Source organism: Gymnodraco acuticeps, unplaced genomic scaffold, assembly GCF_902827175.1.
Source record: "Gymnodraco acuticeps unplaced genomic scaffold, fGymAcu1.1, whole genome shotgun sequence".
In the NCBI taxonomy this organism is placed as follows: domain Eukaryota; kingdom Metazoa; phylum Chordata; class Actinopteri; order Perciformes; family Bathydraconidae; genus Gymnodraco; species Gymnodraco acuticeps.
This window is the reverse complement of record NW_022990597.1, coordinates 86,590-101,175: the sequence shown is the minus strand read 5'-3', so window position 1 is coordinate 101,175 and position 14,586 is coordinate 86,590. Positions and strand designations below refer to the sequence as shown.

The 14,586-nt window shown below is 44.3% G+C and overlaps 1 protein-coding gene across 1 annotated transcript in view; it reads right to left on the bottom strand.

Moving 5' to 3' along the window:
• iqub (IQ motif and ubiquitin domain containing) overlaps window positions 1–7,798 on the bottom strand; it is a 35,688-nt gene extending 27,890 nt beyond the window's left edge. Inside the window, 3 exon segments of the mRNA XM_034228925.1 lie at window positions 227–310; window positions 613–690; window positions 7,378–7,798. Coding sequence (XP_034084816.1) covers window positions 227–310; window positions 613–690; window positions 7,378–7,549 — 334 coding nt within the window. The 5' untranslated portion in view covers window positions 7,550–7,798.
• Between the last annotated feature and the right edge of the window lie 6,788 nt (window positions 7,799–14,586).

Genomic DNA, 14,586 nt, shown 5'->3' with positions numbered 1-14,586 from the left:
TATCGTCTTCACATATACTAAACATAAGAGACGACTTTACTATTATTGTATTTTAACATAATATACAATATAATCAGCAAAAGTTGAACAGACTGCTGAGCCTGATGAAATTAATAACGGTACAAGAAAGTACATTAAAAAAGTAACATTTAGACTCAATTTGACTGTTTCTGTTTCCTGTGGTTATTGGCTCATGATACTTTGTTATTGTCTATGGATCAGTTACCTGTCGCCGTGGAGTTTCCAACATGTTCTGTTCTCTGAGGCTCTCCGAGCTGCTCGGCATCATGGGACAGATCCGCCTGAGTTTCTGTACAGTCAGCAAGGTCCAGATTATCACATTGAAATTGCAAATGAAAGTGACACATGTCAATAACTAGATTATTTTTTAATGCACGACTAGTGTCATTTCATTTCAACATCAAGCTTATGTTAAAAAAACTATTATGGACAGATACTCAAAGGCTGATATCACCCTGAAGTCAGGCCAGTGTGTGTAATATTTGTTACTGAGAAATCATCCACATTTCCAACTGTCAGCCACTGAATCTGAAATGTATTCCTGTTGAATTATTGATATCAGATGCAGATTTCTGAAGTGGTTTTTCTCACCTGTTGCCACTGAGTTACCAGGCCCTATAAGACCGTCCTGCAGATCAGATGCAGCTTCTTCTGCGGCCTCCAGCACATCTGCACAGTCCAGAGAGGGACACATTAATGTCTATGACAATTATACTAGTCAAATATCACAATTAAAGCATGCTTTAACACATCCTTAAAGACATCAAGAACTGTAGTCTATCTAAACTCACCTGTAGTCTACTTAAACTCACCTGTAGTCTATCTAAACTCACCTGTAGTCTACTTAAACTCACCTGTAGTCTATCTAAACTCACCTGTAGTCTATCTAAACTAACCTGTAGTCTATCTAAACTCACCTGTAGTCTACTTAAACTCACCTGTAGTCTATCTAAACTCACCTGTAGTCTACTTAAACTCACCTGTAGTCTATCTAAACTCACCTGTAGTCTACTTAAACTCACCTGTAGTCTACTTAAACTCACCTGTAGTCTATCTAAACTCACCTGTAGTCTATCTAAACTCACCTGTAGTCTATCTAAACTAACCTGTAGTCTACTTAAACTCACCTGTAGTCTATCTAAACTCACCTGTAGTCTATCTAAACTCACCTGTAGTCTATCTAAACTCACCTGTAGTCTACTTAAACTCACCTTAGTCTATCTAAACTCACCTGTAGTCTTCTAAAACTAACCTGTAGTCATCTAAAAACTAACCTGTAGTCTATCTAAGCTCACCTGTAGTCTATCTAAACTCACCTGTAGTCTATCTAAACTAACCTGTAGTCTATCTAAACTAACCTGTAGTCTATCTAAACTCACCTGTAGTCTATCTAAACTCACCTGTAGTCTATCTAAACTAACCTGTAGTCTATCTAAACTCACCTGTAGTCTATCTAAACTCACCTGTAGTCTATCTAAACTCACCTGTAGTCTACTTAAACTCACCTGTAGTCTATCTAAACTCACCTGTAGTCTATCTAAACTCACCTGTAGTCTATCTAAACTCACCTGTAGTCTATCTAAACTCACCTGTAGTCTACTTAAACTCACCTGTAGTCTATCTAAACTAACCTGTAGTCTATCTAAACTCACCTGTAGTCTATCTAAACTCACCTGTAGTCTATCTAAGCTCACCTGTAGTCTATCTAAACTCACCTGTAGTCTACTTAAACTCACCTGTAGTATCTAACTACCGTAGTCTATAACCACCTGTAGTCTATCTAACTCACCTGTAGTCTATCTAAAACTCACCTGTAGTCTACTTAACTCACCTGTAGTCTACTTAAACTCACCTGTAGTCTATCTAAACTCACCTGTAGTCTACTTAAACTCACCTGTAGTCTATCTAACTCACCTGTAGTCTATCTAAACTCACCTGTAGTCTATCTAAACTCACCTGTAGTCTACTTAAACTCACCTGTAGTCTATCTAAACTCACCTGTAGTCTACTTAAAGCTCACCTGTAGTCTATCTAAACTCACCTGTAGTCTACTTAAACTCACCTGTAGTCTATCTAAACTCACCTGTAGTCTATCTAAACTAACCTGTAGTCTATCTAAACTCACCTGTAGTCTACTTAAACTCACCTGTAGTCTATCTAAACTCACCTGTAGTCTATCTAAACTCACCTGTAGTCTATCTAAACTAACCTGTAGTCTATCTAAACTCACCTGTAGTCTATCTAAACTCACCTGTAGTCTATCTAAACTAACCTGTAGTCTACTTAAACTCACCTGTAGTCTATCTAAACTCACCTGTAGTCTACTTAAACTCACCTGTAGTCTATCTAAACTCACCTGTAGTCTATCTAAACTCACCTGTAGTCTACTTAAACTCACCTGTAGTCTATCTAAACTCACCTGTAGTCTATCTAAGCTCACCTGTAGTCTATCTAAGCTCACCTGTAGTCTATCTAAACTCACCTGTAGTCTACTTAAACTCACCTGTAGTCTATCTAAACTCACCTGTAGTCTATCTAAACTCACCTGTAGTCTACTTAAACTCACCTGTAGTCTATCTAAGCTCACCCAGGATTTCCCACACATAGACTATACAGTACTTGGGCGGGCCGCCCAGGTATATTAACGGCCGCCCAAGTCTATTTCATGACCCATTTAGTTTTTTCTTTTTTTTTAAATTGTTTTTTTTCTTTTTTTTCGTCCGCGACCACGACGCTATCTGCGATCAATGAACTTGTGGACAATGATCCCTCACTCTACGCCTCCAGTACCCAGTCCCGGACTGGCCATCGGGAGGACCGGGGGTTTCCCGATGGCCTGGCCTGTTAAGTGGTCTGCCTCACAGGGTGACTGGCTGTCTACATGATGTGGCCTGCCTCACACAGGGTGACTGGCTGTCTGCATGATGTGGTCTGCCTCACACAGGGTGACTGGCTGTCTACATGATGTGGCCTGCCTCACACAGGGGGACTGGCTGTCTACATGATGTGGCCTGCCTCACACAGGGTGACTGGCTGTCTACATGATGTGGTCTGCCTCACACAGGGTGACTGGCTGTCTGCATGATGTGGTCTGCCTCACACAGGGTGACTGGCTGTCTGCATGATGTGGTCTGCCTCACACAGGGTGACTGGCTGTCTACATGATGTGGTCTGCCTCACACAGGGGGACTGGCTGTCTCCATGATGTGATCTGCCTCACACAGGGTGACTGGCTGTCTGCATGATGTGATCTGCCTCACACAGGGTGACTGGCTGTCTGCATGATGTGGTCTGCCTCACACAGGGTGACTGGCTGTCTACATGATGTGGCCTGCCTCACACAGGGTGACTGGCTGTCTACATGATGTGGTCTGCCTCACACAGGGGGACTGGCTGTCTACATGATGTGGTCTGCCTCACACAGGGGGACTGGCTGTCTACATGATGTGGTCTGCCTCACACAGGGTGACTGGCTGTCTACATGATGTGGTCTGCCTCACACAGGGTGACTGGCTGTCTACATGATGTGGTCTGCCTCACACAGGGTGACTGGCTGTCTACATGATGTGGCCTGCCTCACACAGGGGGACTGGCTGTCTACATGATGTGGTCTGCCTCACACAGGGGGACTGGCTGTCTACATGATGTGGTCTGCCTCACACAGGGGGACTGGCTGTCTACATGATGTGGTCTGCCTCACACAGGGTGACTGGCTGTCTACATGATGTGGTCTGCCTCACACAGGGGGACTGGCTGTCTACATGATGTGGTCTGCCTCACACAGGGGGACTGGCTGTCTACATGATGTGGCCTGCCTCACACAGGGGGACTGGCTGTCTACATGATGTGGTCTGCCTCACACAGGGTGACTGGCTGTCTACATGATGTGGTCTGCCTCACACAGGGGGACTGGCTGTCTACATGATGTGGTCTGCCTCACACAGGGTGACTGGCTGTCTCCATGATGTGGTCTGCCTCACACAGGGTGACTGGCTGTCTACATGATGTGGTCTGCCTCACACAGGGGGACTGGCTGTCTACATGATGTGGCCTGCCTCACACAGGGTGACTGGCTGTCTACATGATGTGGCCTGCCTCACACAGGGGGACTGGCTGTCTACATGATGTGGTCTGCCTCACACAGGGGGACTGGCTGTCTACATGATGTGGCCTGCCTCACACAGGGTGACTGGCTGTCTACATGATGTGGTCTGCCTCACACAGGGGGACTGGCTGTCTACATGATGTGGTCTGCCTCACACAGGGGGACTGGCTGTCTACATGATGTGGCCTGCCTCACACAGGGTGACTGGCTGTCTCCATGATGTGGTCTGCCTCACACAGGGAGACTGGCTGTCTACATGATGTGGCCTGCCTCACACAGGGTGACTGGCTGTCTGCATGATGTGGCCTGCCTCACACAGGGTGACTGGCTGTCTACATGATGTGGTCTGCCTCACACAGGGTGACTGGCTGTCTCCATGATGTGGTCTGCCTCACACAGGGGGACTGGCTGTCTACATGATGTGGCCTGCCTCACACAGGGGGACTGGCTGTCTACATGATGTGGCCTGCCTCACACAGGGTGACTGGCTGTCTACATGATGTGGTCTGCCTCACACAGGGTGACTGGCTGTCTACATGATGTGGTCTGCCTCACACAGGGTGACTGGCTGTCTTCATGATGTGGTCTGCCTCACACAGGGGGGACTGGCTGTCTACATGATGTGGTCTGCCTCACACAGGGTGACTGGCTGTCTTCATGATGTGGTCTGCCTCACACAGGGTGACTGGCTGTCTACATGATGTGGTCTGCCTCACACAGGGGGACTGGCTGTCTACATGATGTGGTCTGCCTCACACAGGGGGACTGGCTGTCTACATGATGTGGCCTGCCTCACACAGCGTGACTGGCTGTCTACATGATGTGGTCTGCCTCACACAGGGGGACTGGCTGTCTACATGATGTGGTCTGCCTCACACAGGGGGACTGGCTGTCTACATGATGTGGTCTGCCTCACACAGCGTGACTGGCTGTCTACATGATGTGGTCTGCCTCACACAGGGTGACTGGCTGTCTACATGATGTGGTCTGCCTCACACAGCGTGACTGGCTGTCTACATGATGTGGTCTGCCTCACACAGGGTGACTGGCTGTCTTCATGATGTGGTCTGCCTCACACAGGGTGACTGGCTGTCTACATGATGTGGTCTGCCTCACACAGGGTGACTGGCTGTCTCCATGATGTGGTCTGCCTCACACAGGGTGACTGGCTGTCTACATGATGTGGTCTGCCTCACACAGGGTGACTGGCTGTCTACATGATGTGGTCTGCCTCACACAGGGTGACTGGCTGTCTTCATGATGTGGTCTGCCTCACACAGGGTGACTGGCTGTCTACATGATGTGGTCTGCCTCACACAGGGTGACTGGCTGTCTACATGATGTGGTCTGCCTCACACAGGGGGACTGGCTGTCTCCATGATGTGGCCTGCCTCACACAGGGTGACTGGCTGTCTACATGATGTGGTCTGCCTCACACAGGGTGACTGGCTGTCTTCATGATGTGGTCTGCCTCACACAGGGTGACTGGCTGTCTACATGATGTGGTCTGCCTCACACAGGGTGACTGGCTGTCTACATGATGTGGTCTGCCTCACACAGGGTGACTGGCTGTCTTCATGATGTGGTCTGCCTCACACAGGGTGACTGGCTGTCTACATGATGTGGTCTGCCTCACACAGGGTGACTGGCTGTCTCCATGATGTGGCCTGCCTCACACAAGGTGACTGGCTGTCTACATGATGTGGTCTGCCTCACACAGGGTGACTGGCTGTCTACATGATGTGGTCTGCCTCACACAGGGTGACTGGCTGTCTCCATGATGTGGTCTGCCTCACACAGGGTGACTGGCTGTCTACATGATGTGGTCTGCCTCACACAGCGTGACTGGCTGTCTACATGATGTGGTCTGCCTCACACAGGGGGACTGGCTGTCTACATGATGTGGTCTGCCTCACACAGGGTGACTGGCTGTCTACATGATGTGGTCTGCCTCACACAGGGTGACTGGCTGTCTCCATGATGTGGTCTGCCTCACACAGGGTGACTGGCTGTCTACATGATGTGGTCTGCCTCACACAGGGGGACTGGCTGTCTACATGATGTGGTCTGCCTCACACAGGGTGACTGGCTGTCTCCATGATGTGGTCTGCCTCACACAGGGTGACTGGCTGTCCACATGATGTGGCCTGCCTCACACAGGGTGACTGGCTGTCTACATGATGTGGTCTGCCTCACACAGGGTGACTGGCTGTCCACATGATGTGGCCTGCCTCACACAGGGGGACTGGCTGTCTCCATGATGTGGTCTGCCTCACACAGGGTGACTGGCTGTCCACATGATGTGGCCTGCCGACATGGCCACTGTCATACAGATCATAAATCAAAGCCCTTGATTGGTCTCTGTGTGTCATTCAAGCTCGGGATAACCTCAGCTCAGGTGAGGTAAAGGACTCTGAGTGTTTAGATTAATTTAGTCTAAGTTCTCAGTGGGTCTCAAACGGTTTGGTCACCATATATGTAAACACATATTTCCATTTGAAGGGGCCAGTGTTGTTTCCTATTGGAAATGGTATGTTATTGGTTATGGCCATGATTTTATGATTATTGAAATGTATACAGTTCTGTTTCATAGGTGTTCCCATAGATCTAGTCTCTTTATTTTCCCCTCAAAATGCACCAGATTGATGCATTTAACTCCAAAATATAAAAACAAATCTTACCGGGGGGCATGCCCCCGGACCCCCCTAGAGGATCTGAGGTCCACCTCCACTTAAAATCACATGGACAGGTTCCTAAATACATTTACAATTTTTTTTTAACTAGTAACCCATATCCATATGTTTATTTGTGGGTAGTAGATTTAAACTATAGGGCTATCAGTATGGGCCCTGCCTGTACCTGTTCACTCTGCCATCGCATGAAGGGTCTGCTAACAAACGACCAACAGATCTGTGGGAAACACTGTCACCTGTAGTCTGTCTAAACTAACCTGTAGTGAAACTACCTAAATTCACCTGTAGTCTAATAAACTCATCTGTAGTGTATCTAAACTCGCCTAAACAGGACTCACCTGTAGTCTATTTACATTTTAGATAATTAGATGTAGTACAACTAAACTCACCTGTAGTCTATCGAAACTCACCTGAAGTCTATCTAAAATCACCTGTAGTCTATCTAAACTCACCTGTAGTTTATTTGTAGTCTATCGAAACTCACCTGAAGTCTATCTAAAATCACCTGTAGTCTATCTAAACTCACCTGTAGTTTATTTGTAGTCTAATTAAACTCACCTGGGGTCGTCCTGTCTTCCTGCTCCTCCTCTCCTCTCCTCCCCGGCTCTCTGTCGTCCTCTGCCGGCTGCTCTACAGTATTTCCTCCTGGTTCAACATTTGTGTCCGTGTCTTCCTCCTCTTCTTCATATTCGTTCACCTCCTGCTCTTCATTTTCTCTCCTCTCCGACATGACAGCTTTAGCTAACCGACCGGCTAATGCTAGGTTAGCTTGTTAGCTTTCTCACTTCAAGTCAACTAAAGTCAACACAACGAGCTGTAAATCCTCCAAAACGCAGAGCCAGTGTTAACTTTCGGTGACACCGTTTAGAAACCACTGTCCACTGTCACTCGTTTAAACGTCTTCTTGTTTTATTCTACTTTTTAAAATGAGTTTTTGAGTTAGCCAAGCGGAGCTAACGCCGTCTTTCTAATGTTAGCTTGGTTCCCAAGCAACGCCAGAGTTTACACGTTTCCATAGCAACAATAAAACGGCACTGTCCGTTTACATTTTAGCTTTTTGTTTTTAGTTGATTTTATTTACGGATGATTTGATTAAAAATATCTGATAGTAAGAAGACAAAGAATACAATAATATAAATTGGATTCATCTGAAAGTTTCTGTTTAGTTTTAAATAATAATACGATAATAACCGTATTAAGCTGCATTCAATGACTACTTGCACCTTACTAGACTACATCATAGATATAATCAGAGTGGGAACAGAAAACTGCTTTTACTTTAAATAATGTAACTTTAAATGTGTTTAACTTGTGTTAATAACACAAGGCTTTCTTATATTATTCAATTATTGCACTAGTATTCTACATGTTTGTTATTGCAATATGTTGTAGTCATTAGTCTTACATCTTGTTGTGACTGTTATTTGGACCAAATGTTTGCAATTGTATTCTTTGATGAACTCTACTGCACTATAGTGTAGATATCAGACAATAAAACCTCTCTTATCTTATCTATTTATGTCCAAATGAATGCCAAAGATAACATTGTATGATAACAAATGTACAATATCTTGGCCTCACAAAATAAATCTTTATTTAATTACATTTAGTATGTTTGCTTAGTAATTCATGAAGTAGTTAATGACTGATAAGAGTATAATATGCTGTGTCTGGGATCGTTATAATATTTCACAATGGACATTTGGCACATTTCAATCCTTGTATCTCTTTTTTCTCAAGGACTTGAATTACAACATGTACTTTCCGTGAGACACCTGGGGGGTTAAACTGGATTTTTTAATCATTTGCATGTTGGTGCAAGATTTTAGCAGGTTAAGAAGGATACATGTATTCTGAAACGAAAGAAAAAACACTCCAAACTATACAATTATTCACTGTTAGGCCACCAAAGACAGACGAAATCTTGAACTTAGTCATCTTGCAGTAGCAAAACTAGTAGTGGCAGATCATTAGCAGAAGGATGAAGTCATGTAACAATAAAACTACATGCAATTATACCACTAGAATGCGTAAACCAAGCATAATTAGTAGGCATACCTTTGCAAGTATTGGAAGCAGTTAGTAGTATTTAGTATTTATGGATACAGAGACTCGTGCCCATTATCTTTTAACAACTTCTAATGCATGCTCAAAGAGTGAGGATGAGCAGCGGTCTTATTTGAGTGTTTTTACAGCTTGCTCTCCGCACAGGGACAGTATGGGAGCTTTATGATGAGCTGCAGCGCTGCTATTTCAGTCTGAGAGCCAGAGGAGGCGACATGGTGGCCCCTGCTAAACTGCTCTAATCTGCAGCCGGACCCATGATGGCTCCCCAGAGGTCACAGAGCCTGGGGCCCCCGGTGTAAAACACACAGGTACTCATCCATCCAGGGGGGGTCTGGTTATCCTGTTAGCACTCTCTCAGGATCCGTAACACACACACTGGGACATGAGCAGCAGAAACATCCGGACAGTATTTTGATCCGGGATCTGGAGGGAATGTGGTGCAACGTGTTACCAAACAACACGGACATATTATCACGTAGGTGCAAAGCTATCAGAAAACAGCATCAACAAGGATCCTAATAACATACTACTGAACCTACAGGGTGGATATGATAGGATAAATATGATGATTGGTTTGAAAAGAACATTGTTTGATATTTAGAAGTATTGCTTTTTGTATTACTGTTTATTTGAAACACTTTACAAAATCGGAATCAGAATTTGCAGAGTAATTATTTACATACAGGGAGTTATTATCGGTGCATAGATAAACACAACAAGAGTCATTAGAATTATCAGAAAGAGCATAAATAGAAAAAATAGTACAAATATCATAAAATCATAAAATGAGCAAAATAAACTATAATATATACAATGTGGAATACGCTTATGATAAAAACACAATATGACAAATGACAGTGATTGAATAAGTGCAATTTATCTGAATAAAAGCAGAAGAGCTGAGCTGTTTTAGAATTGTGCTCAACTATCTTTCTTTAAATGTACTTTAATTGTTTGTGGATATTGTATCACTCGTGGTTGTTTTAAACCACATGTGTCAAACTCGAGGCCCGGGGGCCAAATCCGGCCCTTGGTGGATTTCATTTCGGCCCGCATTATAATTTTCAATTGCTATTAGATCTGGCCCTCCGGTATATTGCACGCACACCTTCACTCCATCCTGAGGGTCTCCTCAGCTCAGAGCCTGAGCCCAAACATTGATGACCTTGCACCCAAGATGAGATGCCAAGCATCTGAGCTAGCATCACAGAGCAGCACACTGAGTTCAATGTTTCCTTCTGCACTTTCTCTCTCACGACAACAGGGCAGGTTTGGTTTGTTCTTTGAGGGAAATAGTTTTGTTGAAGCTGTTGTTGGCCTGTGGGAAAATGTACTCATAATAAATGACTCTGGAAAAGCTGCAGATAGAGCCATAAGAAATGAATGCAGCTGATTATTTAATGTTGTTTTTATAGGCAATCATTTAAGCTTTGTTAGTTCCAGGTTTAATATGTGCAATAAGTTCATTTCAATAAGTTCTGCAATAAACATTGAACCAGTCCGGCCCTCGACTAGTACCCATTTTTTTATTTTGGCCCACTGTGTATTTGAGTTTGACCCCCCTGCCTTAGAGCTTACTCAATAGTAAGCTATATTTGTATTGTACTCTATACTTTGAGTCCACTACAGAAACATATATTGTACTTTTTACTCACAGATACAAACTATAAACAAGCACAATATGTAAATGTATATTTTATAAATAATACAATTAGGGGAAAGCAAATTAGAACCAACTTAAATCAAGCCAATGAATATAACTTAAAGTCAAGAAAACCATGAAAACAACCAGATAACAAACAAACCATAGCATTGTAAATGGAAGCAATAAAACAACAGTTTCCTCATAAAGGCACATTTCAGAAAGAGACATTTCATGAGCCATCCATCATCTCACATGCTCAACAAAGCAGCGAAGGGAAAAATAGACCCGAATGATGCTGTCTTCCACAAAACAAAATAGATGGTGATGTGGAGTCCACCGCGTAAGCCCGGAGGATTGTGGGATCTTGAATTTGGGATTCCCGCCGAACACAATAAAGTCCCGGATTAGCTCACACAATGGTGCTCGTCAGCGGGCTATATTTAACACCAGGTGTCACACACACACACACACACACACACACACACACACACACACACACACACACACACACACACACACACACACACACACACACACACACACACACACACACACACACACACACACACACACACACACACACACACCTGAGTGGTGTCATCCGTTTCTAATTATATTGTTTTATTATCACACAAATGTATAACCTCCTGAAAACCAGTGGAATAATTACATTTACTAAGTATTTTACTTAAGTGCAAATTTGAGGTATTTTCACTTTACTCGAGTATTTTCTTTTTATGCCAATTCACTCTTTTACTGCACGAGGGAAAAGTTGAATTTTTACTGCAATAGATTTATTTTATAGTTCTATTCTAGTTTTTTTGATGTGTTTTTTTAAAACGTATTCTCCATTTTCTTTTGTTACTTTCATGTTTAATACTTTAATTACTATGTTGCTATTAACAATAACATAATAACTTTTAATTTAGAAAAATGTGTATTTTTATAGTACTTTTACTTAAAGAAGCCCTTTTCTGGGTTTTCTTTTCCTGCAGTGCGTCATATAGGCTTTTGTGCATGTAAATGGTCTGCAAAGGCTAAAATCCCAAAGTTCCAAAGTTAGGCTAAGGGGCGGGACATCTCTAATGCGCATTTCCACTGCAGGGCCTCACACGGCTTAGTACGTACGGTATGTTAGGCCTTGGTAGGCCAGGCTCACTTTATGCTGCGTTTCAATTACAGTTTAGGAACTGGGGCAGTAACTATAGTAACGCAGTGTAGGCGGAGCCGTGACGTCATCTTCAATGCGAAACACAAAACCAACGTCATCCGTTAGCTGTTAGCACTCAGAGCTCACAGCTCTTCATATCTGTTCAGAAACTAGACAAAAGTTAAACAAGTACAAACCACAGACTGCCTGTGTCATGGAGAATACAGTCGCTGCTTTATTTATGTCTAGCCGTTGTTGTGAGTGTGGACGGTCGGAGCACAGTGGCGGAGCTGGGGGGTGGCTGGGAGTGGCCACGGCCACCCCCGAATGAATCCTGGCCACCCTATTGGCCACCCCAAACACCCTCACCACGGGGGCCCAAACCATTTTAGAACATTAAGAAAAAAATGTTTAAGTAACCTTTCATCATTCATAAAGAATTAACATTAATAGGATGTTATATTGATAATGTACTCACTAAACTTACAATTCATTTAACTTATTTCCTTCCAAAAGTTAATTATCCAAAGCCTCTGTACACCCCCCTCTATTTGCTGTCTTCCACAAAACAAAATAGATGGTGATGTGGAGTCCACCGCGTAAGCCCGGAGGATTGTGGGATCTTGAATTTGGGATTCCCGCCGAACACAATAAAGTCCCGGATTAGCTCACACAATGGTGCTCGTCAGCGGGCTATATTTAACACCAGGTGTCAAACACACACACACACACACACACACACACACACACACACACACCCTCACTGTGTTCCCCCTGCTGTTTTCAAAGCATCAGGTCACAAATATAAAACCACCGCGTGCCGTTAGAGAGCGAGCCGAGGGAGAGAACAAACCTCTCAGGTGAGACACGCTGGGTTCATCTGCAGACATGTGCTGGGATTTGATTTTAAATAAGAATTTATTTTCCAGATTTTTGTGCCAGATTTAAAATGTTTGCTTTGAAATGTGTTAGTGGGGAATCATGCTAATTATTTTAAATATTGTTTAAACATCTGCATGTTTTATTGTCATTGTTGGGGTTTTTCCTTTTGCATTAGCATGAATTCATCTGCAGAAATGTACTTGTTTTGGATTTTAAATTAATACAAATTTGAGTTGTGAAGAATTTGTAAGCAGGGAATCTTACAAAAACCTGGAAAGCTGCATTCTTTTATACATTTTAATTTTAATTTTCTGTGTTTTTTTTATCTTGTGTTTGTCAGGGTTGAGCGAAGCAGGCAGGACCCAAATGCAGGTTTAACAGAAAATACCTTTATTTCAAGGCTACAAGAAACATACAGAGCAGAACTGGGGTTACGTAATGTAACCCAGCTTCTATGAGTATAGGCGCAGCCCTCTAAGGCTATCGCTATTGGGTAATCCCCACTGCACGTGTGCAGCACTGACAGACTTATTCCACGCCCACCTATGACGTGGGCCCCACATACGGACTCACTTCCGTATAAATAGGAAGTAGGCCCTACAATCCACTCCAACAGCTTTTCTTCAGTTATTCGCAGAGCCAGTGGGGCCCGAACCTTAGAGGGCTGCGCCTATACTCATAGAAGCTGGGTTACATTACGTAACCCCAGTTCTATATCGTATAACGGTACGTCCACACAGCAGCTTTTCAAAAATCTTGAAAATCTTGGAGCTGGGCGTGTCTGAAAGCTTGGGGATTTTTGCGAGCAACGAGACCAACAACCAATCACATGAATCTCCCGCCCCCGACATACAAAGCAAAAAAACCCCGAGGATTTTATGCGAGCAATATATATATATATATATATATATAAACTCCCCAAACAGGCGAAAACCTACCAGTTTCACCCACTGTCTCTGCCACCTCCCTCCATGCCTGGTTCCTCGGTTTGTATCCCGTTAATAGTTCTGGTCGTAAAGAACCGGGTGATTTGCTACCGTAATTTCTCGTTTGGAATATGAGGAAATGAACTGCGGTCTGGCTCTCCCAGTTTACACGCGTTTTGATTGGCTAGCGCTTCTACTGTCAGATTTGCATAAACGGGATTTGATTGGCTGACGCTTCCAGCTCAGCTTCAAAAGTTGAATATTGCTCAACTTTGAAATCCTGAAAATCCTGGAAATCTTCGCTTCGCTCCCCCACAATGCAGTTCGGCGCAAAGCGAGGCAAAGTGACGTCATCCCCATTCAAAGTCAATGGGCAGAGAAGCGTTGGAAGCGGTGGACGAATCGTCTAAAGCTGCTGTGTGGACGTACCGTACGGCTTCGCCCTCTAACGGCCCGTCTACACTACAGGCATCGAAAAAGCTTGAAGCTGGGCGTGTCTGAAGCTTGGCGATTTTTTGCGAGCAAGGCGACCAACAACCAATCACATGAATCTCCCGGAAGGAAGTAATCTGCCACCGGTACCGGCGGGATTGTGGTTAGTTTCTGATGCGCAGAAGAAAAATCTGGCCCACCCTATATTTTTACAGGCCCACCCTAAGTACATTTCTGCCTACGCTACTGGTCCGCACAGCAGCAACAACCAATCACATGAATCTCTTGCCCCCGACATACAAAGCAATAGCAATGTTAAAACGAAGTAAACTGGATATAAAATCCCCAAACAGGCGAAAACCTACCAGTTTCACCCACTGTCTCTGCCACCTCCCTCCATGCCTGGCTCCTCCGGTTTGTATCCCGGTAAATAGTTCTGGTCGGAAAGAACCGGGTGATTTGCTACCGTAATTTCTCGTTTGGGATATGAGGAAATGAACTGCGGTCTGGCTCTCCCAGCTTGCACGCGGTTTGATTGGCTAGCGCTTGTACTGGCAGATTTGCATAAACGGGATTTGATTGGCTGACGCCAGCTTCGAGCAAGCATCGAGCCTCAAAAGTTGAACATTGTTCAACTTTTGACGCCGATAGACGCTCGCGATGCT